The sequence below is a fragment of the Neovison vison genome, chromosome 12, assembly GCF_020171115.1.
Source record: "Neovison vison isolate M4711 chromosome 12, ASM_NN_V1, whole genome shotgun sequence".
In the NCBI taxonomy this organism is placed as follows: Eukaryota; Metazoa; Chordata; class Mammalia; order Carnivora; family Mustelidae; genus Neogale; species Neogale vison.
The window spans coordinates 95,188,470-95,213,451 of NC_058102.1; the positions used below are offsets into that span (position 1 = coordinate 95,188,470).

At 42.6% G+C, this 24,982-nt stretch overlaps 1 protein-coding gene across 1 annotated transcript in view; it reads left to right on the forward strand.

The window, feature by feature from the left end:
• The window catches only part of NANOGNB (NANOG neighbor homeobox), a 56,824-nt gene extending 32,987 nt beyond the window's left edge, over positions 1-23,837 (forward strand). The window contains exons 3-6 of the mRNA XM_044226393.1: positions 16,474-16,617; positions 22,493-22,761; positions 22,867-22,946; positions 23,831-23,837. Of these exons, the coding sequence (XP_044082328.1) occupies positions 16,474-16,617; positions 22,493-22,761; positions 22,867-22,946; positions 23,831-23,837 (500 nt within the window). The remainder of the gene's footprint in view (positions 1-16,473; positions 16,618-22,492; positions 22,762-22,866; positions 22,947-23,830) is intronic.
• The last annotated feature ends 1,145 nt before the right edge of the window (positions 23,838-24,982 follow it).

Sequence of the window (24,982 nt, forward strand, 5' to 3'; positions counted from 1 at the left end):
CTTTTCACCGCCAGTTCCCCCAAGGCTGAACTGTGCTTGCACTAGCAGTAGACTGTATTGAAAAATCGGCGAGCTTCCCAGCAAAGTTCTCCATGTGTGCTACTCAGAGGCCCAACGCCCCCTCCACACACATGTTCATTCCTCTGCTCAGTTTCTGCTGTGTCCCTCGCCTACTGTGTGATTTTTTTTTTTTTAACTGTGTGATTTCTTAGGACAGGGAACCCTACCACTCAGAGACACTCCCGTACCCCACATTACCAAATGTACTCTAATAGAAAATCCCCCCAACCCCAATTTCAGAATGGTAGCTTGAATTCTTGGTGCTTTCCCAGCCTGCACCTCCAGGGGGGATGATGAGGACTAATACAGAGTCCTTCACGAGGGGTCCTTTCTCGGCTTTTGAAAGAACTTCACTCCCCTAATGGGAGCCTATTACTTCCTGATCTGCCATACTTTGGTCCTCTCCAAGAGTCTGTTTTCCTCAGAAGTTCCCCTACACCTTTCATTTGTTTCCATTGAGTTTTTCACACTACAACTTGCTTCCTGCCCATCCCCTCTCATTAGGTTACAAGAAAGTAACTGTCACCTTACACAGACTCCATTACACTAAAAAGGTGAACTAGCAGCAGTAGCGACTCATGGGAGCCCATGAGACATGCACATTCATGGGTCCCACCCAACACCTCTTAAAACATCATCTACATTTTATTTTATTTTATTCTTTTTCTTTTTTTAAGATTTTACTTATTTATTTGACAGAGAGAGAAACACCATGAGAGAGGAAACACAAGCTCCCTCCGAACAGGGAGCCAGATTTGAGGGCTTGATCCCAGGACCCTGGGATCATGATCTGAGCCCAAGGCAGATGCTTAACGACTGAGCCACCCAGGCGCCCCTCCAAAGAATATTTCTGAAGATTGGATGAGGAGTGGGCAGTACAGTGGAATGGTTAGATCAAGGTTCAGCTCTTCCACTGGCTGTGACCTTAGCCAACAGTTTCCCCATCTGTACAACAGTGATCAAAGTATGAACCGTCACAAGTTCTTTATCTTGAGTGGTCATCTGATTCCTCTCTCTCCAGATTAGAACTCAGTATCATAAACCCATCGGATTTTCTTCACTAAAAAGGCTATGAAAATCACAAAGATCAGGGCAGAAATAAATGAAATAGAAAGCAGAAAACCAAAAATGATTAACAAAACTAAGAGCTTTAAAAAAAAGATTTAAAAAATTAACAGACCTTTAGCTAGACTAAGAAAAAAAGGGAGGGGCACCTGGCTGGCTTAATCTGTGAAGCCTGTGGCTCTTGATCTCTGCTCTTAGGGTTGTGGGTTCAAGCCCCTTGCTGAGTATAGAGATTACTTAAAACCAAATCTTTAAAAAAAATTTCTACTTTTTCAGTGAGTGGATAAAAAGCAGCCCATAGTCATGCTGGTTAGGAAACAGTAGGCTTCCTTGCTTTCTTCCTCTCTGGGCCCCACTTTTTTTTTCTTTTTTTTTTTAAGATTTTCTTTTTAAGTAATCTCTACGACCAATGTGGTGGCTTGAACTTAGAGCCCCGAGATCAAAAGTCTCATGTTCTACTGACAGCGGGCTCACGACCCTGGGCCCCGTTTTCTGATAGTTCATGTGTACAGAGCAAGTACACAGGAGTGAGAAGTCCCATCGGGTCACATATCTCAGTAGTTTTAATCTGACCTGGAAAACCTCTAACGGGCCTGGGTGGAGGCAGCATTGCTTTCTATCCTGGCCAGCTCTTCCTGTCTCAGTTGCCCCCGCTGCGGGGGAGGGGGGTTAGCTCGACTGCAAGTCGCTCCGGATGCAGAAAGAAAACTCAGCAATCACTCAAAAGTACCTGCCCCACTGGGCTGCGGTTCAACAGGAAGCCCTCGAATTGTATAAATGTTATTTGTGGTCAAGAGTTTGCTGTTTGTTTGCTTGTCTGCTGATGCTTTAACATTTCTCAGACTATTTTTAGTACTGAAGTCTGGATGGTTCTGAGTTCAGAGTAATCATGGCAGCCCTGCCCACGGAGACAACGGACTCGGTACATGGACGTGCGTATGTACGCGCGCGCGCGCCCACATTGGGTGGGATGATTTAACAATTGACAGTGATGTGGGCTTTTTTATTGCACTGAGATGTGCCAAGGATGTGCCAATGTTTATATTTGGCCCAAAAGGCCCTTCCAAATTGCAATAAATATTTATCAGACTCCGCAGCACTAATATCAATCAATAAGCCATAGCCTTAAAATAAAACAACAACAACTACAGTATTTTCTCTTAACTTTGAAAGTATTAGATTTTCACCATGGAGAAAATAAATAATGTAGAAAGTGAAAATAAAAAAGAAAAATCACCTGCAATTGAATGAGCCAGCCTGGACATTTTTGTTGTGTTTCTTCCCAGTCTTATTATCCATAAATATACGATGTAATGTTTGTATCATCACATCCTTCTTGGAGATTTCAAGGGAGGCATCAGTTAGAAATGAGCCTGCCCCAGGCACAGCTGTAGGGCTAGAGCCCAGACCGGACAATCTATTAGTCCCTGAGACAGAAACAGAGAGTTAGAAGCCTCTCCAGCAGGCAGGTCCCAGCGCGGAAAAGAACATTATGTTTGACCTTGGGGATTTGAAAAGAACAGTGTATTTGGCATTCAGATGATAGGCCAGTGCCTTTCACCTAACTACAGAGAATTTTTCTCAAGGAACAAGTTGACAACATTCTATCCCATCCACACCCCCCTCTTTTTTTTTTTTTTTTTTTGTTAATCTCAGATATTGGATAACCCTCTATGGCAAATTTTATACCTCCATTAAAAAACAGTATTATAGATCTTTCCCTCACTGTCCTCAAAAAAAAGCCAATCTTTCCAACTCCTTGATTGTATTCTCCTAGCCTCCAGAACTGTAAGTCATAAATGTTGTCTACACCACCCACATGGGATACTTTGTTACAACGTCCCTAAGTTTAACTTTACTCAGAAGAGGTGAAAAATATGTCTCAGGTCTTAACCTATTGTTGTTATTTAAATTCTGCTCCAGGTGGATGTCAGAATTGCTATTTTCTTTTCTTTTTAAGATTTTATTTATTTATTTGACAGAGACAGACACAGTGAGAGAAGGAACACAAGCAGGGGGAGTGGGAGAGGGAGAAGCAGGGTCCCCCCCCCCCCCCCGCCTTCCCACCAGCAGGGAGTCCAATGTGGGGCTCCATCCCAGTACCCTGTAATCATGACCTAAGCCAAAAAGCAGCCGCTCAAAGACTGAGCCACCCAGGTGCCCACCTATTATTTTGAAAATATACCACCTATACTTTGAAAATAAATAATACTATTGCCCCTCTTAAAAAATATTTTAAAAGTCTGATATAAAGATACTATGAGTGCCTCTCTACAAATGGATGTCTGGGAGTTTACACTTCACATTTTAAAACTGCCAGCATTGAAAACACCAGGACATTTTTCAAGTCTAGATAAAATATATTATCACTGTTATTTGACTTTTAAAAAAATACTTACACCAGAATTGGAGTTGCTAACAGAATACGGGGAAGAATTTTCCATCACACAGGATGCCTGGGTGGCTCAGCCAGCTAAGCATCTGCCTTCAGCTCAGGTCATGATCCCAGGGTCCTAAGTCCCACATCAGATTCCTTGCTCAGTGGGGAACCTGCTTCTCCCTCTGCCTGCCACTCTCCCTGCTTGTGCTCACTCTCTCTCTCTCTGATCTAAAAACAAATAAAATATTTTTTTAAAAAAGAAAAAAAGGAAAGAAAAGAATTGCCATCAGAAGCATCAGAGGCAGGGGCGCCTGGGTGGCTCCGTGGGTTAAGCCTCTGCCTTTGGCTCAGGTCATGATCTCAGGGTCCTGGGATCGAGCCCCGCATCGGGCTCTCTGCTCAGCAGGGAGCCTGCTTCCTCCTCTCTCTGCCTGCCTCTCTGCCTGCTTATGATCTCTGTCAAATAAATAAATAAAATCTTTAAAAAAAAAAAAAAGAAGCATCAGAGGCAGACCACTTAAGTATTCTCTGATGGTCCTATGGCATAAAGCACCAAGTTTTCCTAAAACCTGTTTTGTAGAGAAAACCTACACAGCAGGTCTTTATGATTCTTCAAGACATTGTTGCCTTGATTCTAGAGACTACTGTAGTAAACACCTGCTGCTTTCAGCTGGTGACGATTTAAATGAGATCCATTCTCAGCTCTCTGTGTCATCCCTATTATGGTTCAGCTACTGTTACTCTGGAAGTTAACAAATCTTTGCTCTTCGTCCTCTGGAACAAACTATAGATAGTCCCTTATAGTGGGCAGGAGGGTCCGCTCTCCTTCAGGCATTCGCTTGCCAACACTTCCAATCTCACCCAAGGGCCTACCCTTCGTAATACTCCAGATAAGCATGTGATATGAAGCAAGCCAGAGCGGTGATTCTCAAAGTGTGCTCCCTGGGTGAGCAGCTTGGCACCACCGGGGAGCTTGCGAAACATGCCCGGTTTTGAGTCTCACCTTTGAGCTACGGGATCAGGAACTCTGGGGGTGAATCCCAGGAGCCTCTGCTTTAACAAGGCCTCCTGGAGATTATTATTCCTGCAAAAGTTTGAGAAGCACTTGCTGGGTAGAGAAGGGGCGATGGGGGGGTTAGGAAATGTTGCCAAAGGGGTTTTGCTAACCTCCTTTCATAAGCCCGTTCTTCAGTAGAACAGCTATGAGGAGCATTTGTAAGAAGGAAAATGTACTACAGCCTCTGTATAAAACCTCTGCACAACACTAGCCTCTAGCCGGATCGCTGTGAAGCAGATGTGTCCTTTGGACAAATGTACCCTACAGAGATTTCAGAAGATTTGCTGATCTGGAAAGGTTCTGACACATTTCCTTTCATCACTTATCTGTACTGCTGTTCTTTTTCACTCTGGAAACACAAGCCTTCTGTTCATGTTTTAAGTACAGGTGGTTATTATTTCAACCAGCTAAGTAGGTCAGAACAGAAATACCTCACAGTGTGATTCTCAGATTCCCCAGGGATGATCCCTTTAGCCTTCCTGGACAGCAGCCTGACTTGGACGGTTTGGAATCAGACAGTCCTTTCTCTCCGTCACTGCTAAACTGTGACTTAACCCAGCTGCTGACCTGCTCTAAGCGGCAGCTTCCTCATTCATGAAATGATTATAGTAGTTTCTATCTCCTAGGGCTGTTTTAAGTGTTAAATAAAATTATTTAATATTCTTATCTTTTTTTTTTAAGATTTTATTTATGTATTTGACAGAGAGATCACAAGCAGGCAGAGAGGCAGGGTGGAGGAGTGGGAGGGGAAGCAGGCTCCTGCTGAGCAGAGAGCCCATGCGGGGCTCGATCCCAGGACCTCGAGATCATGACCCTAGCAGAAGGCAGAGGCTTAACCCACTGAGCCACCCGGGCGCCCCTATTTAATATTCTTATCTTAATAACATATTATTGGGGCTCCTGGGAGGCTCAATGGTTAAGCATCTGCCTTCAGCTCAGGTCATGATCTCAGGGTCCTAGGATAGAGCCCTGCATCGGGCTCCCTGCTCAGCGGGAAGCCTGCTTCTCCCTCTCCCACTCCCCCTGCTTGCATTCCCTCTCTCACTGTTTCTCTCCCTGTCAAATAAATCAACAAAATTTTTTTAAAAAATAACATATTTTTGAATAGAAAGCATTCACTAAACAGTTTGTATCATTGTTATTCATTGTTCTTCATCTCACCCATGGAACCCTGCCTCTCTACAAGCAGATACCCTCTCTCCTAACTCACTGACAAACACTAAGGCCATTAAGTGTGATTTTCTTCAATCCCCTCCCAGCCCTCCCAACCATTCTCCCCCAAAAGCATCTCACAAAGTTACCTGAAACCTGTTGCTGTCACTTCTGAGGTCTAACCATAAAGGCTGAGGGACTCCTCCTTTTCCTCCTTCTGTTCAAAGCCAACCACTCACTGAGCCTTAACTCTTACCATTTGGTCTGGTCCAGAGACATTTTCTGCTTTTTCCTCCGTCCTTTGAATTTGGTCTCACAATAGCTTCACCCATCTCTCTCCTTTTTCCATTCAAACTTCTGCAAGGGTTATCCATATTTCCTTGTCCATTTTCCCCCAATGCCAGGGAAAATATTTACATTAAGACTGTCAGAAGGGGGGGCGCCTGGGTGGCTCAGTGGGTTAAAGCCTCTGCTTTCGGCTCAGGTCATGATCCCAGGGTCCTGGGATCGAGCCCCGCATCGGGTTCTCTGCTCAGCAGGGAGCCTACTTCCCCACCCCCCTCTCTGCTTGCTTCTCTGCCTACTTGTGATCTATGTCTGTCAAATAAATTAAAAAATTAAAAAAAAAAAAGACTGTCAGAAGGGTACCCGGCTACCTCAGGTGGAAGAGCATGTGACTTGATCTCAGGGTTGTGAGTCTGAGCCCCACCTTGGATCAAGAGATTATTTAAAAAAACAAGAAACAAAAACAAGTTGTCAGTGATTATCAATATGCGGCTGATCGATTTTTCCCCTTTAATTTTGTTGTTCCCAAAATATTCGTCTTCTGAACAATCGGGTTTTCACAGGGGGTTGGGGCACAAAGTATGGTCTTGAAAATATGATTTTAAAAAAACAGCTGCCTAGATAGAAAAAAAAGGGAAGTCTTTGACTAGTTAAGATAGAGATGGTGGTGATTCACCACATTTTTCCACCCTGAAGTAACTTCGGAAAAGCCATTTGCTGTGTTAAGCAATCTCTGGCTGCATCTCATCCAATTTAATCATTTCGGTACCATGCTGATGGCTCGCAAGTTCACTGTCTAACTCTGACCTTTCCTTTAAAGTCATATCTTCAGCTGGGAGCATGTGTCTTCATTTGTATCTGCAAACTAATTCACACACCCACCTATTTCTCTCCAAAATGTTCTGTTTCTGCTGTTAGACCATCATTCATCAAGCTAGAAACGAAAGAATTCCATCCTTTATTCCACCGCAGTAGGATAATTCCCTTCTCTGGTGGATTTCTTCAGCACCAATTCATTTGCTTATACTCAAGTGTGGCAAAATGAGATGATGGAAGTGTCCAAGTTCTTGGCTTCAAGTCCACAATGTGCAGTTCTGTGTACGATACAAAAGATTTTAAAGAAAAAAAAAAACTAACGGGAACTAGCTTTGCTCCTTTCTTTTTCTTTACTAAGTGTGGATCAAAGATCCTTTCACGTATTGGAAGAAGTTTGCAATCTAAGTTATAGGGGATAGGGGAGGGAAAAGTTTTCCTTAACTCATTTAGGGTCCCTGGCTGGGTCTGAAAATTAAGGTAACAAAGAGAGATTAATGGGGGAAAAAAGGATACAGATATATTAATATAAGTTTGACGTGACCCTGAAGACTAAGAAAGTGAAGACCCAAAGAAATGGTTAAATCTAAGTATTTTTATGCCAGGTGTGATGGAGAGCAGACGGCTGAGAAGAAATACAGGATGTCAGAGGGTCTGAGATAATTGTAGGGAACTAGGGGAATTCCAGCCAGGCCTGTTTGTTAGGATTCTTCTTGGCAAATTTTTGTCTTCAGAGATAAGGAAGGTATTTTCCTCTGGGTATAAAGAGAGCACCTTTCACATGAGGGTTTTATGGCCCATTTCTGGGAACAGGAGGAGTGGGGGAGGTCAGAGCAACATTCCTACTCCTTCTGTTTTCTCAGACTCCTTCAGCTGAGAACATTGAATGTAGCAAAATGCTGTATTTCGGAGCAGCCTCTCCTGAACCACGTCAAGAGTGTAATAATGTCAGTGAAGGAGATGTTGCATCTAGACTCTGCCTTAAACAAAGTCCGAGACTTGGTAATATGAGACGATACTCCTTTTCAAGAGATCTGGGAGTAGAAACAACTTCATATCCCGCTTTCTAAATAAGTTCTTGATATGGCAAACCATTAAGTAGAATCTGGTTTATTCAGTGTCTGTTCCTGAGAGGGCCAATATAATCCCCAGTTTCCCTAGAAGGTAACAATAGATATTTTAAATCAAATGCATAATAAAGAACTCACATGATACTGATAGCATTGCCCTATGCTCCCCCTCGACACAAGTCAGGACAAAACAGACATTAATTCTGTGATTTAACTATGCCTCTGGGATGCCTAGGAGTTCCAAGGGTCTCTGGCCAAATTTCATACTTCAATCCCAACCGTTCAGTTTCTACCAGGTTTTTTGTCAGGGCTTGGAGGGACAAGTTTTTGGCTTGAAAAAATATATACTTTTTTAAATTGCCTTGGAAATGTGAGAAACTCAATGCATTTCCTTTTCTTTTTTTTAAGATTTTTATTTATTTATTGGACAGACTGAGACACAGCAAGAAAGGGAACACAAGAGAGGGAGAAGCAGGCATTCTGCTGAGCAGGGAGCCCAATGCAAGGCTCGATCCAGGACCCTGGGATCATGACCTGAGCTAAAGGCAGACAGATGCTTATCGACTAAGCCACCCAGACACCCCTCAGATTATATTTTCTTTTTTTTTTTTAATTTTTTTTAAAGATTTTATTTATTTATTTGACAGAGAGAGATCACAAGTAGGCAGAGAGGCAGGCAGAGAGAGAGGAGGAAGCAGGCTCCCCGCTGAGCAGAGAGCCCGATGCGGGACTCGATCCCAGGACCCCGAGATCATGACCTGAGCCGAAGGCAGCGGCTTAACCCACTGAGCCACCCAGGCGCCCCCTCAGATTATATTTTCAAGGGGTGCCTGGGTGGCTCGGTTGTTAGGCCTGCCTTCCACTCAGGTCATGATCCCAGGGTTGTGGGATCAAGCCCCACATCGGACTCCCTGCTCGGTAGGGAGCCTGCTTCTCTCTCCTCCACTCCCCCTGCTTGTGTTTCCTCTCTTACTCTCAAGTAAATAAATAAAATCTTTAAAAAGAAAGAAAGAAAGAAAGCAAAGAAAATATAATTTGAAAAAAAAATAACTGCCTAGGGACGCCTGGGTGACTCGGTCAGTTAAGCGTCTGCATTGGGCTTGGGTCATGATCCCCAGGTCCTGGAATCAAGTCCTTCATCAGGCTCTCAGTTCAGCAGGAAGCCTGCTTCTTCCTCCCTGCCCTCCCTTCCCCACTGGTGCTCTTTCTCTCTCTCTCTAATAAATAAATAAAATCTTTAAAAAAAAAAAAAAACCTGCCTAGATAGGAAAAACAAGAAAAAGCCATTGGCTAATTGAGATAGAGGTGGTGATGATTCATTACTTTCTCCCCACCTGAAGTAACTCCTGAAAATCCAGAATTCCTAATGATTTTTTATAGGTTTGTCAGTACACAATTAAGTTTCAGCTTAATGAACAAAGGGTAAAATATGTGAAGTCAGTTGATTCATTAATCTCACCATGCAACATAGATGGCTGTTGTAAGATCACAAGCATATGGACAGGACTAGAGACGGAAACAGTGCTGAATATGTTGTCCAGTTGTGTTCCCAAAGTTTCTGGACCTCAAAGTTCAGACTTTTAAGGAACTGCCATTTAAATCAGTGGCTTAAGATTGTCAAAAGAGGGGTGCCTGGGTGGCTCAGTCAGTTAAGCCGCTGCCTTCGGCTCAGGTCATGATCCTAGGGTCCTGGGATCGAGTCCCACATCAGGCTCTCTGCTGAGCAGAGAGCCTGTTTCTCCCCCTCCTTCTGCCTCTGCCTGCCTCTCTGCCTACTTGTGTTCTGTCTGTCAAGTAAATAAATAAAATCTTTAAAAATATATATATATTGTCAAAAGAGTTTTCTGTCTAGGATTTAACATGTTCTTCAAATAACAGACTGATCAGTCATAGGATGAAATGCCTTTTCTAATAAAAAACAATTTATTTTTGTTTTTTAAGACTTTGTTTATTTATTTGAGAGAGAGAGAGCACGAGCAGGGAGAAGAGGCAGAGGGAGAGGGAGAAGCAGACCTCCCACTGAGCAGGGAGCCAGATGCAGGGTTCTATTGAAGGACCCTGAGATCATGACTTGAGCTAAAGGCAGATGCTTAACTGAGTGAACTATCCAGGCACCCCCCAAAACAATTTCAAATATATCACTGGAAATGCTTTAAAAATTACATGAGATCTTGCACCTCCTCAGCCTAACAGGGTCTGACTCAGCTAGATGATAGGCAGATTAAAGAAAAAGAACAAAGTCTTACATTGTCGGTGTGATTGTAACTCTGCCAAGTGTGTCCCTCAGGCACGGCAGAGATCATGCTTCTGGCACTTTCTGTTGTCTTTGTATGTCTGCTCTTGGTGCCTTTCTCATGAATTTTCTCTATGAGGGCTGTACCTCTTACACCTGTCCTGTGGTACTCCCTCCTCAGCACCAGTCTTCTGGTAGTCCCTGTCCCTTTCAAGAGGGACTGTTAGGGGTCACCTGGGTGGTTAAAGTGGGTTAAAGCCTCTGCCTTCGGCTCAGGTCATGATCCTCAGGTCCTCGGATTGAGACCTGCATCAGGTTCTCTGCTCAGCAGGGAGCCTACTTCCCCCTCTCTCTGCCTGCTTCTCTGCCTACTTGTGATCTCTCTCTCTCTCTGTGTCAAATAAATAAATAAAATCTTTAAAAAAAAAAGAGGGATTTATAGGACAGATGATCTGGGGAGCCATAGAAAGCACCCCTGTTATGACACGCCAAATCCAAACCCTGTCAAATGGTGATATGTATGGCCTGCCTACTCCTCATCAGCTTGTTAGTGAAGCCACTACCCGCAAGTCCTTCTCACCACCATGGACAGCTCCCAATGGAGCCTCTCAGGCTTCTCAAGCTTTCCAAGTTTGTCTCACAGAACTCAGAGACAATAAAGTCATTTAATTGCTACAGTCTTTATAGTGGGAGATTTGGTGAACTCTGGAGGATTGTTTCTTCAAGCCAATGACCTGTGTGAACTCAATCCTATCGCTATAACCAATTCCTTCTGGAGAGATTTTTTTCTTTTATTGTATCTTGAGTTAAAATTTTCTCAGGATATAGACCTAAGAATATCTTCTTTTTTTTTTTTAAGATTTTATTTATTTATTTATTTGACACTCAGAGATCACAATTAGACAGAGAGGCAGGCAGAGAGAGAGGAGGAAGCAGGCTCCCCGCTGAGCAGAGAGCACGATGTGGGGCTCGATCCCAGGACCCTAGGATCATGTCCTGAGCCGAAAGCAGAGGCTTTAACCCACTGAGCCACTCAGGCGCCCCTAAGAATATCTTCTTAATTATTTAAACACTGCATCTTTTTTTTTTTAAAGATTTTATTTTTTTATTTATTTGACAGAGAGAGATCACAAGTAGGCAGAGAGGCAGGCAGAGAGAGAGAGAGAGGAGGAAGCAGGCTCCCTGCTGAGCAGAGAGCCCGATGCGGGACTCGATCCCAGGACCCTGAGATCATGACCCGAGCCGAAGGCAGCGGCTTAACCCACTGAGCCACCCAGGCGCCCCTAAACACTGCATCTTGTGTGAGATATTTTCTCTTGATGTTTAAGATTTGCTCTGTTGTAGGGAGGTTTAAAAATACAGAATTCCGGGGCGCCTGAATGGCTCAGGTCATGATCTCAGGGTCCTGGGATCGAGCCCCGCGTCGGGCTCTCTGCTCAGCAGGGAGCCTGCTTCCTCCTCCCTGCCTGATTCTCCGCCTACTTGTGATCTCTGTCAAATAAATAAATAAAATCTTTTTAAAAAAATACAGAATTCCTGTCCTTACCCCTGATTTTCTGAATAAGAATCTCTAAATTTAGGCACTCAGCACCAGTGTCTTTATCTTTCGACATTAATTCATGCTGTGGAGAAGTCTGGAATTACCATGAATTTAATGCCCTTTTAAAGTAATTTTAAGGGGCGCCTGGGTGGCTCAGTGGGTTAAGCCGCTGCCTTCGGCTCAGGTCATGATCTCAGGGTCCTGGGATCAAGCCCCACATTGGCCTCTCTGCTCAGCAGGGAGCCTGCTTCCATCTCCCTCTCTCTCTGCCTGCCTCTCCGTCTACTTGTGAACTCTCTCTGTCAAATAAATAAATAAAATATTTTAATAAATAAATATAAATAAAATAACTTTAAATTTAAATTTAATTTATACCTTTTTTCCCATCAAAGATGGGAATTCTTGAATTTTAAGAATTCACCAGAATAGGGGTGTCCGGCAGACACAGTCAGCAGAATGTGTGACACTTGTTCTCAGGGTCATGAGTAATCTCTACATTCAATCCTCAGGTTGAATGTAGAGATTACTTAAAAATAAATTAATTAATTGATCAATTAATTAAAAAAAGAATTCACCAGAATATGTATCAGTATAGATTATGCACCATTTAAAAAAAATTGCACTCTAGAGGCAAATAATAGAAACAAGAGCAAAAAGTGTCTCAGGATCTCACATGAGCTTTATCATCCCATTGTCCAAAGTGTAAAACTTCCAGCTGTCTTTCCACTGTCAAATGATCTATTCATCAGGGGTGTGTGGGTGGCTCAGCTGGTTGAATGTCTGCCTTCCGCTCAGGATATGACCCCAGGGTCCTGAATTGAGCCCCAAATTGGGGTCCTTGCTGTGGGAAGCCTGCTTCTCCCTCTCCCACTCCCCATGCTTGTGTTCCCTCTCTCCCTGTGTCTCTCTCGTCAAATAAGTAAAATCTTAATAAATACATAAATAATCTGTACATCAGACACTCGCTATCCTGCCTCGTCTGAAACTTCTTCCGTAAGTACTACATTCCCAACACTATTTTTTTCTTTTCATTTGCTCAAGAAAAGAGAGAATGACACTAACTTCCAATGTTTACTTCACCTGGGCACAGCACACAAAACAGTTCACACTGACTATTTTTTAAATCTATCAGACTGGCATAGTTCCTTTATGAGAACCAGATTTATAACTACCAAGAACTGGTGTGCTGATATCATCATCATTCTTGACATCTGTCTGTGATTTAATTAAAAGAAGATGGATGAGTGGAAGGCTGTGGCCTCATTCCTGATGGCATATTGGGATCACCGGAGGGACTGTATAAACTACTAATGCCTGACCTCTCCCCTGCCCTGCCGGAGTCCTGATTCAGTTGCTCTAAGGTGTAGCCTAGGCTCTCCCAGGTGATTCTAATGTGCATCAAGGGCTGGGAACGACTGGCGTAAAGATGGTTTGTTGCTCTAGGAGGTGTGTCTAGGGTGGATATGAGGGAGTGTCTGTTGCCTGCATGACCTAGAAAGTCACCAGATAATTTGCACTAATGTTCACTGAATAATTTGTACAGTGGTTGCATCTCCGATAATACACTTTTTAAGCATCTGAGATAGAGATCAAATCATAAAGATAATTTCCATACTACACAAAACAACTTAACTATATCCTTTGTTTGCTGGGAAACTACTTAGCTGAAGAAAAATCTAATCCTAGATATTATTTTCATTCCTTCCCTTAAAATTCTCCAAGAATTGGATAAGTGGGTATGCTGGATGGCCTAAATGTGTAGTCTATTCTTTCTATTTACTTTTATTATACCAGTGGTCCTGCCCATTACAGAAATGCTAACAACTAGAAGCAAGCAAAACGTTAAAAAATTTTAAAAATCACTTCCAGGGACATGGGGGTGCCTCAGTTCATTATGCATCTGACTCTTAGCTTTGGCCAACAGTCTCGTGGGTCCTGGGATTGAGCCTCAGTTGGACTCTGAGCTCAGCAGGGAGTCTGTTTGAAGATTCTCTCCCTCTGCCCCTCCTCCTGCTCTCTCTCTCAGGTTCTCTCTAAAATAAATAAATCTTTTTAAAAAATGACTTCCATCCACATCTGCGAGAAGAAAACCCTTTTAACATTTTGGCACACATTCTAGATTGCCCATGCACATATTTGCCATCTACATGGCCAGTGGTCAATAAACATTTGTATTAATATAAATTTTTTATAAAAATTGCATCATACTGCAAATAATATTTTGCATATCTATATACATACATCCCATTATTTAAGATTTAGTTTCTTTGCATCTTGATTAAATTGAACATTTTTCACACACCTACTGGAAATGCATTCATTTTTTTAACTCTATATATATACTTTACCCACACAATCACTGGCTGATCATTTTTGTGGCCCACTGACAACCAAGATACAGATAACACCCACCTTAATTCTGGTCACCATTATCACTGTAATCACTCCTACAGTCACCTACAACCTTTCAATGGTGTTCAGTAGTCTCAAATATTTAGCACAAACTCCTTAGCCTGAGTTGGAAAAGCCCTCAGTCTCCTGACTGGCATCCAGATTAGAACACCTCTAATCAATTTTCCAATTTAAGTTTTACCTGATCACAACCCAGATTAAAACTCCCCATCGGGACACCTGGGTGACAGTGGGTTAAAGCCTCTGCCTTCGGCTCAGGTCATGATCCCAGGGTCCTGGGATCGAGCCCCGCATCGGGCTCTCTGCTCAGCGGGGAGCCTGTTTCCCCCATCTCTCTGCCTCTCTCTCTCTCTCTGCCTGTCTCTCTGCCTACTTGTGATCTCTCTGTCAAATAAATAAATAAAATCTAAAAAAAAAAAGAAAAGGAAACTCTAGATAGTTTCCATTTACCCTCAGATCCTAATCCATAAACCCTAATTTCATCAAATACTGACTCAAATCCCATTTCTGGTCGCTGCCTCACCAATAAATGTACTTGGAGACTTGGAAAGTAAACCGAAGGTAAGAGAACAGGTCATGTTTTTATTTTGAGAAATAACTTTCTAGGCAGAGGAAATAGCATAGGCAAAGTCCGTAGACTGGGACTGTGCTTGGCTTGTTTACTAAAAACTCTGGCAACCAAATAAATAAATAAAATCTTTAAAAAAAATAAATTTTTTAAAAAATAAATAAAAATTTAAAAACTCTGGCAACCAGAGGGAATGGAGCAAAGAGAGTGAAGGGAAGTGTTAGCAGGTAGGGTGCCTGGGTGGCTCAGTGGGTTAGTGTGCTCTCTCTGCCTTCAGCTCAGGTCACGATCTCAGGGTCCTGGGATTGAGCCCCGCATCAGGCTCTCTGCTCAGCGGGGAGCCTGCTTCCCCCACCCCTCTTTCTCTCTCTGCCTCTCTGCCTACCTATGATCTCTGTCAAATGAATAAATAAATATTTTTTTTAAAAGAAATCCAAAAGGAAGCAAGAGATCAAATCCTACAGGATTTTATAAGCCCTCGTAGTCTTCGGCTTTTACTCTGAAAAAAAAAATAGATATTGTCAGCTTTTGAGAAATGGAATGGTATTATCTAATTTATATTTAAAAGGGCCACTCTGCTCTGTTGGAAGTAGACTATGGGGTAAGAAGGCAAATACAAAAGGAGAGAGTTATGAAACAAATCTAGTTTAGAGATAATAGAGGTTAAGAAGTGGTAGTAATGGGGCGCCTGGGTGGCTCAGTGGGTTAAGCCGCTGCCTTCGGCTCAGGTCATGATCTCAGGGTCGTGGGATCGAGTCCCGCATCGGGCTCTCTGCTCAGCAGGGAGCCTGCTTCCTCCTCTCTCTCTGCCTGCCTCTCTGCCTACTTGTAATCTCTCTCTGTCAAATAAATAAAAAAAATCTTTAAAAAAAAAGAAGAAGAAGTGGTAGTAATATTCTGAGAATTTTGAAGGAAGAAAAGCAAAATTTTCTGACAGATTGAGTTTGGACTGTGAGAAAAGGAGAAGAGTTAAAGATGCTATCAAGGTTTTTTAACTCAGTAAGCTGGATGAATGGACTTGACACTGTTCAGGTGTGGAGTACTGGGAGTGGATCAGGATTCAGTGAGAGGGATCCTGACTGAGTCTAGGATTTTTTTTTAAAGATTTAATTATTTGAGGGGCACCTAAGTGGCTTAGTCAGTTAAGCGTCTGCCTTCAGATCAAGTCATGATCCCAGGGTCCTGGGATCAAGTCTGCATCAGGTTCCCTGCTGGGTGGGAAGCCTGCTTCTCCCTCTCCCACTGCCCCTGCTTGTGTTCCCTCTCTCACTGGATCTGTCTCTGTCAAATAAATAAATGAATAAAGTCTTTAAACAAAAATAAGATTTAATTATTTGAGAGAGAGAGAGAACGTGCAGAGGGGAGGAGCCGAGGGAGGGAGAGACCCAAGCAGGGCTTGATCTCATGACTCTGAGATCACAACCCGGGAAGAAACCAAGAGTCAGAAGCTTAACTGATTGCACCACCCAGGTACCCCTGAGTCTGAGAATTTTAAGTTTGACTTAAGTTACCTAGAGGATGTCCAAGCAGAGATATTGAATTAGGAGTTGGATATATGAGCCTAGAGATAAAAATCTGCACGTAGACACCATTTGGGTGGTACTAAATCCTTCAGGTTGGATTACCAAGGCTAAGACCATGTATATATAGGAAAGAAGAGATCTAGGGATTTGGCCTTTAGTAACTGGCTGGGGAAAGGTGGGAGGAAAGAGAAGGAACAAAGAAAACCTTGCTCCTTTTGTTTTGACGTTTGTTTATTTATAATCTCTAAAGCCAATGCAAAGCTCAAACTCTCCTATCCTGAGACCAAGAGTCACCTGTTCTACTGACTGAGGCAGCTAGGAGCCCCAAAGAAAACTCTGAAGGAGCAGTCATTGGTATAGAAGGAAACTCAGAAAAAGACGGTATCCTGGAAGCCATGAGAAGAAAGCTTTTCAAGGTGGAGAGGACTCCTGACACCTCAAAAGATCCTGATATTTCAAGTAAGATGGGGATGGGGTGGGGGGCAGGGGTACCAGGGTGACACAGTTGGTCAGTTGGTTAGGTGTCTGACTCTTGGTTTAGGCTCAGGTCATGGTCTCAGGGTTGTGAGATCCAACCCACTTCTGGCTCTGAGCTCAGCGGGGAGTCTTCTTGGCACTCTCTTCCTCTGCCCCCTCATGTGCGCTCTCTCAAATAAATCAATCTTGGGAAAAAAAAAAAAGATGGGAATAGGGAATTGATCATTAGATTTTTGCATCATTAACTTGTGACTTTGACAAGAGGCGTATCTGTGGAGATCGGATGTGAAAGTCTGATTGGAGTATTCAAGAGAGAAAGAGGAGGGGAAAATCACCAGCATGCAAATACAGAGAAATTTTTAAAAGAGTTTTGCTATGAAGAAAATACAGACTTAGAGTAGAAGCAATAGATTCAAGAGAGATGTGATTTTTCTTTTTTTTCCTAACCTGATAATAATTACAGTATGTTTATATCACTAGCAGAAATGATAGGGGAAAATGATGTAACTAACTAATGATTTGAATTCCACAAATTTGAAGTTGTAAATTTTAAAATGGGAATTAACAACTTGAATTTAAATTTCAATTATTTTTTAACGCATCTATGCAATTTAACCGTAGTGTGGTCTGAAATCCTAGGTCATATGAGCAATTTAAAAAATTGAGATATAGGGGTGCCTGGGTGGCTCAGTGGGTTAAAGCCTCTGCCTTTGACTCAGGTCATGATCCCAGGGTTCTGGGATCGAGCCCCGCACCGGGCTCTCTGCTCAGCAGCAAGTCTGCTTCCTCCTCTCTCTCTCTGCCTGCCTCTCAGCCTAATTGTGATCTCTGTCTGTCAAATAAATAAATAATCTTTTTTTAAAAATTGAGATATAAATTATAAACCATAGAACTCACCCTTGTAAAATGTAAAATTAAAAAATATATAAAATCCAATTTTTTAAAATACAGTCACAATGTTGTACCATCAACACCACTATTTTGTTCCAGAACATTTTCGTCACATTTAAGAAGAAGCCTATTAGGGGTGCCTGGGTGGCTCAGTTGGTCAAACCTCTGGCCCTCAGTCTCTCTCTCTCAAATAAATAAACAAATCTTTTTAAAATATTTTATTTACTTATTTAACAGAGAGATCACAAGTAGGCAGAGAGGCAGGCAGAGAGAGGGGGAAGCAGGCTCCCTGCCAAGCAGAGTGCCCGATGTGGGGCTCGATCCCAGGACCCTGAGATTTTAAAAATCTTTTTAAAAAATAGTTTTCTTGGGGAACCTGGGTGGCTCAGTGGGTTAAGCCTCTGCCTTCGGCCCAGGTCATGATCTCAGGGTCCTGGAATCAAGCCCCACATCGGGCCCTCTGCTCAGCGGGAAGCTTGCTTCCCCTCTCTCTCTCTGTCTGCCTCTCTGCCTACTTGTGATCTCTCTCTCTCTCTTTGTCAAATAAATAAACAAAATCTTTAAAAAAATAAAATAAAAAATATTTTTTCTTTTCTTGAACTGTCTGGTTTCAGCATCAGGGTATGACAGTCTTATGAGCAACTTGCCTAGAGACTCAGTTACTCAACAGTAATAGAGATACTGCTGAGATTTTTTTTTAAGATTTTATTTATTTATTTGACAGAGAGACACAAGGAGAGAGGAAATAGAAGCAGGGGGAGTGGGAGAGGGAGAAGCAGGCCTTCCACCGAGCAGAGAGCCCCATGCAGGGCTCGATCCCGGGACCCTGGGATCATAACCCAAGCCAAAGGCAGACACCCAAGGACTGAGCCACCCAGGTGCCCTATCTGAGATTTTCAAGGTCTCTTTTATTTTTTTTTATTTTATTTTTTTAAAATATTTTATTTATTTATTTGATAGACAGAGATCACAAGTAGGCAGAGAGGCAGGCAGAGAGAGAGAGGAGGAAGCAGGCTCCCTGCTGAGCAGAGAGCCCGATGCGGGGCTCGATCCCAGGACTCTGGGATCATGACCTGAGCCTAAAGCAGAGGCTTTAACCCACTGAGCCACCCAGGAGCCCCTCAAGGTCTCTTTTAGATGCAAGTAAAATCCCTATCAGTTGACTTGTAGGGGAGATTTTTTTCTTTTTAAGATTTTATTTATTTGTTTGACAGAGAGAAAGAGAGAGACACAGCGAGACAGGGAACACGATCAGGGGAAGTAGGAGAGGGGGAAGCTGGCTTCCCGCTGAGCCCGGAGCCCCATGCGGGACTCGATCCCAGGACCCGGGATCATGACTCTAGTTGAAGGCAGACACTTAACCCACTGAGCAACCCAGCTGCCTTGAAGTAGGGAAGATTATCCTAGATACCACAGTAAGCCGAATTCAATCAATTAAAGCTTGAAAAGAAGAGCTGAGGCTTCTCTGAAGAGAATGAATTCTACCTGTGGAGACCAGCTTCACCAGGTGCCCAAGAATGCCAGGCTTCCTTTTCTCAGGGCTTTCCTAAGGATTCGGAATTGCCTGGACAGTTCCCACAGCCGTGTAAGTCAATTCCTTATAATAAATATCTTTTTTTAAAAAAGATTATATTGGGGCGCCTGAGTGGCTCAGTGGGTTAAAGCCTCTGCCTTTGGCTCAGGTCATGATCCCAGGGTCCTGGGACTGAGCCCCACATCAGGCTCTCTGCTCAGCGTGGAGCCTGCTTCCCTTCCTCTCTCTCTGCCTGCCTCTCTGACTATTTGTGATCTCTGTCTGTCAAATAAATAAATAAAATCTACAAAAAAAAAAAAACTTTATTATTAAAAAAATAATAATAATAAATAAAAAATAAAAAAGATTATATTTACTTATTTATCAGAGAGAGCACAAGCAGGGGGAGCAGGAGGCAGAGCAGGCAGAGACAGAAGCAGGCTCCCTGGAGCCCAAAGCAGGACTCAATCCCAGGACCCCAGGATCATGACCTGAGTCAAAGGCAGACACTCAACCAACTGAGCCACCCAGATGTCCCTAAATATCTTAATATATACCTCCTACTGGTTCTGTTTCTCTAGTTGAACCCTGACTGATAACACAGGGTAATCAATACTGGCCTCAGAGAATGAGTTGGGAAGTATTCCTTTCTCTTCTATTTTGTGGGAAGAGTTTGTGAATTGTTTAATTATTATTTAAATGTTGGTAGATTTCCCCAGTGAAGCCATCTGACCATGCGAACATTTATAAAATTTGTTTTTCTGTCCAAGAAATTCATTCTACCATATGTGCTAATTTTTTTTAATAGCATCTTTTTTTAATTTTTTTAAAGATTTTTTATTTATTGAGGCACCTGGGTGGCTCAGTGGATTAAGCCTCTGCCTTTGGCTCAGGTCATGATCTCAGGGCCCTGGGATCAAGCCCCGCATCAGGCTCTCTGCTCAGCGGGGAGCCTGTTTCCCCCATCTCTCTGCCTCTCTCTCTGCCTGTCTCTCTGCCTACTTGTGATCTCTGTCTGTCAGATGAATAGATAAATAAAATCTTTTAAAAAAAAAAAGATTTTTTTATTTATTTCACAGACAGAGATCACAAGTCAGACAGACATCACAAGTGGCCAGAAAGGCAGGCAGAGAGAGAGGGGGAAGCAGGCTCCCTGAGCCACCCATATGTGCTAATTTGAAGTAGTTCTTTTTCTTTTTTTAAGATTTTTTTTTTAAGATGTTATTTATTCACTTGACATAGATTGAGAGAGAGTGAGAGAACTGCAACAGGGGGACGGGCAAAGGGAGAGGAAGAAGCAGTCTCTCCACTGAGTGGGAGCCCAACACAGGGCTTGATCCCAGGACCCCAGGATCATGACCTGAGCCAAAAGCCAGACAGACGCCCAACTGACTGAGCCATCCAGGCACCCTGAAGTGGTTCTTTTACTTCAAATATATCTGGGACATCCATCTTTCCATGTTAATATTCACTGATGCACTTAGTATTTTTTAATTGCTGAATTATATCCCATAGCATAATACATGAAGTGGAGTTGGGGGGGGTAGTTGGGGTTTTTTAGCTTGGCAGATCTGAATTTTTTTTTAAGGATTTTATTTATTTGAGAGAGAGAGAGAGAGAGCAAGCAGGAGCAGAGGGGAGGGGAGGGGCGGAGGGATAGGGAGAAGCAGACTCCCTGCTGAGCAGGGAGCCCAACTCAGGACTCAATCTCAGAACCCTGGGATCAGGACCTGAGCTAAAAGCAGACACTTAACTGGCTGAGCCACCCAGACACCTCTGAGTTTAAATCTTAACTACAAATCTTACTAGCAGTGCAAGTTTGGCTTCTATCTATCTAACTATCTATCTATCTAAGGGACTAGGACAGAACTGTCGAAAAGCTGGATTTATGTGCTCATGTTCTTTCAATGACGCTCCCTATTCTCCAACATCTATCTGATCCACATCTCCCAGCATGCTCTCAAGTCTTCTGTTTTTGTTTTGTTTTCTCTATTCAGTCTCCCTGTAGATAAACTTTTGATTTTAAAATTTTATTGATGGTGGGTAGGGAAGGGGGCATCTAGGTGGCTCAGTGGGTCAAGCATCTGCCTTCGGCTCAGGTTATGATCCCAGGGTCCTGGGATCAAGCCCCACATCGGGCTCTCTGCTCAGCAGGGAGCCTTCTTCCCCCTCTCTCTCTCTGCCTGCCTCTCTGCCTACTTGTGATCTCTGTCAAATAAATAAATAAGACCTTAAAATTAATAATAATAATTAATAAAATAATAATAATAATAATAATGTCCATTTATGGGCATATGCCAGAACTATCCTGGGAAAACTGAAACATATGAACAAATTTCTATAAAAGTATATATCTTACCAAAATTCTCTCAAGAGGAAATAAAAGCCTGAATAGTCCTTTAAGTAAGGTCACTCATAACTTAATTTTTTTTAAGCTAACTTTTTTTTTTTTTTGTAAGATTTTATTTGACAGGCAGAGATCACAAGTAGGCAGAAAGGCAGGCGGGGAGAGAGGAGGAAGCAGGCTCCCTGCCGAGCAGACAGCCAGATGCAGGGCTCGATCCCAGGACCCTGGGATCATGACCTGAGCCAAAGGCAGAGGCTTTAACCCACTGAGCCACCCAGGTGCCCCTAAACTAACTTTTTTAAAAAGATTTTATTTATTTATTTAGAACACAAGCAGGGGGAGGAGCAGAGAGAGAAAGAGAGAAAGAACCTCAAGCAGATTCTATGCAGAGCACAGAGCCCAGTGTGATCTCATCATTGGGCTTGATCTCACAACCCTGTGATCATGACCTAAGCCAAAATCAAGAGGCAGGCACTTAAACTGACTGAGCCACCCAGGCACCCCAAGGTAATTTATTTTTGACTAACATCACAATGAAACATTAATTTCAGCCCCTTTCTTTACTTGGTCTATATTTAAATCCAAAAATAAATTATTTTTAAACTGATCTTTTGGGATACCTGGGTGGCTCAGTGGGTTGGGAATCTGCCTTCCTCTCAGCATGATCTGGGGGTCCTGGGATCAAGCCCCGCATCAGGTTCCCTTCTCCCTCTCTCACTCGTTTTCTGTTTCTCTCTCTCTCTCACTCATTCTCTCAAGTAAATAAAGAAAATCTTTAAAAATAAATAAACTGATCTTCTTATGAAAATCTTCATTGATTTTGATAACCTTAATTTTTCTTTCTTCCCTTATTTCCAACAATGTACAACACTGCTGGCCACTTGTGATGTCTGTCTGACTTGTGATCTCTGTCTGTGAAATAAATAAAAAATCTTTTTTTTTAAAGATTTTATTTATCTATTCATCTGACAGACAGAGATCACAAATAGTCTCACACTGTAGAATGTGGACTATGATCTACACATCAAATTTAGCTGCAGTTTGAGTTTACTCCACAGATTTTGCTATACAGAAAGAACGAACTATGCTTTGTGATCAAAATCCAGGACAAGCAAAGAGGAATCGTAGTGAAGATGAAAGAAAGGGAAAGAAAAAATGGCAAGAAAGTGAAAGAGAAGAAAAAGAAGTGGAAATAGAACACGGACTGGAAGAGGAACAGGAAAAAGAAGAGAAAAATGAAGAACAATATCCCCAGAAAAGAATAGTCAGCAAACCCCTCATGGACACTCTCTGGGCAAACTTTAAGTTAAACAAATGCCCCACAATAGGAGATATCCAATCACTTGCATTTGAATTTAACATGACAGTAAAACAGGTATGAAACCTATTTATCAACAGAGTCACCTTGTAGTACTATCACTCATGTAAACCAATATCCTTATTCCTTCATTCATCATCTCCCCACCTCATTTTTTTACAGATAAAGCAATGGTTTTGTAAAAGGAGGAAGAAATACAATAAAGATATGTACAAGCAGAAACCTAAAAAAAGACCCAAAAGGTAAGAATGTTTTATACATAGAACACTAAGTAGTAAGGAAATAAAAAAGGAACATATTGACTTCCAGAGAAAGACTGTGTCCCATCGTTCTTGGATATCCCATCAGCTTTTTACAGTCCACCATTGCCATTTAGCTCTGTCTGGAGGGTTGAGTACTGAGCATTGTGAGAGCTCAGATTGCTATCAGACATGGCCCATGGACACGGAGGTGAACTTGGTTACATTAAACCAGAACTTCCAGATTATAAACTGTGGAAGATAAATGGAAAACCATTAGACACTGCCCAGAAGCTGGCTGCACAAGGCCTAAGGGATCCATGGGGCCTCCATGACGCTTGGAGATATACGGATGGTTTTGCAAACAGTGTTTCTTTTGGTGCATTATTAAAACAATTCAAATAGGGATTTGCTGCATTTGTGGTAGCTGTAGGGGCTGAGAGTAGGATTTAATAAAGTGAGAATACATGTTAAAAAAAAAAAAACTTGGGGCGCATGGGTGGCTCAGTGGCTTAAAGCCTCTGCCTTTGGCTCAGGTCATGATCCCAGGATTCTGGGATCGAGCCCCACATCGGGCTCTCTGCTCAGCGGGGAGCCTGCTTCCTCCTCTCTCTCTGCCTGCCTCTCTGCCTGCTTGTGATCTCTGTCTGTCAAATAAATAAATAAAATCTTTAAAAAAAAAAAAAAAACTTTTCATGTTCCAGCCAGTGACACAAAGAACCATTGACTGCCCTATTTGTTATTCTGCTCAACGTACAAAGAGGCATGTGCGTACACAGACATGACACCATTACCATGTAGTCATATTCCCAAATATACTAATAAAGCCCTTAAATGTTTATTGACTGCAATATGGAATTAATAATTTCATCTTTTTTTTCCCTTAGATGCTGAGTATTTGTGATGCTTGTCTTTTCTGTGTTACCTACTGGCAGAATCTCATGTGACTGGAAAAAGTGAAGATAAGAACAACATCAACATTTTTTAAAGTACTAGACTATAAACAGAATTTTTATATATTACTTATGTATATTTATATACAATTTTTTTGTGTATTACCTCACTTGATCATCACTAAACCATTAGCGAGGAAATTGAACTGTTGGGAAATAATGCGGTTTTGGGGACATCTGTGTGGCTCAGTCAGATAAGCATCTGCGTTCAGTTCAGGTCATGATCTCAGGGTCCTGGGATCGAGTCCTGCATCAGGCTCCCTGCTCAGCAGGAAGCCTACTTCTCCCACTCCCTCAGCGGCAACTCCTGCTTATGTTCCCTCTCTCTCTCTGTCAAATAAGTAAATAAAATCTTTTAAAAAAAAAGATATATCAAGGTTATAAATATATTATGCTTCTATCCCTTGTTTTTAAAATCTCATCTTGCCTCCTATTATGAACTCACCCCCTTCAACTCAGGTTTCATCAATCAAAATGCACATTTCATTCCCCACAAGATGAATGGATCTCAGAGTGGGGGGAGTCAAGATGGCAGAGGAGTAGCAGACTGAGATGACATCAGATCGCAGGAGTTCAGCTAGATAGTTATCAAACCATTCCAAACACCTACAAACCCAACAGGAAATTGAAGAGAAGAAGAGTAGCAACTCTAGAAACAGAAAACCGATCACTTTCTGAAAGGTAGGACATGGAAGTGACAGGAAGATAGGCCACGGGGGGAGGGGCCAGCTCCCAGTAAGTGGTGGAACAACAGAGTGCAAAATCCGAACTTTTAGAATTCTACTCCACTGAGGGACATTGCTCCAGAGGCTAAGCAGGGGTGGAGCCCTCATGGGAACAGGGTGGTCTCAGGTCCCATGGGGTCACAGAAGGATTGGGGTGTCTGAGTGTAGCACAGCTCCCTGGTATCAGAGCAGGGAAGCCAGCTACAGAGACAGAGCCAAGGAGTGAGCTCTCAGCTTGGGATTACCATAAACTGTGATCCGTGGCACAGTCGGACCACTGCTCTTTGAGCAGGGACCCCACAAGTGGCAGATCCAGGGAGACCCACCTTCCTCCACTTGAAGAGCAGCACGGCAGCAATCT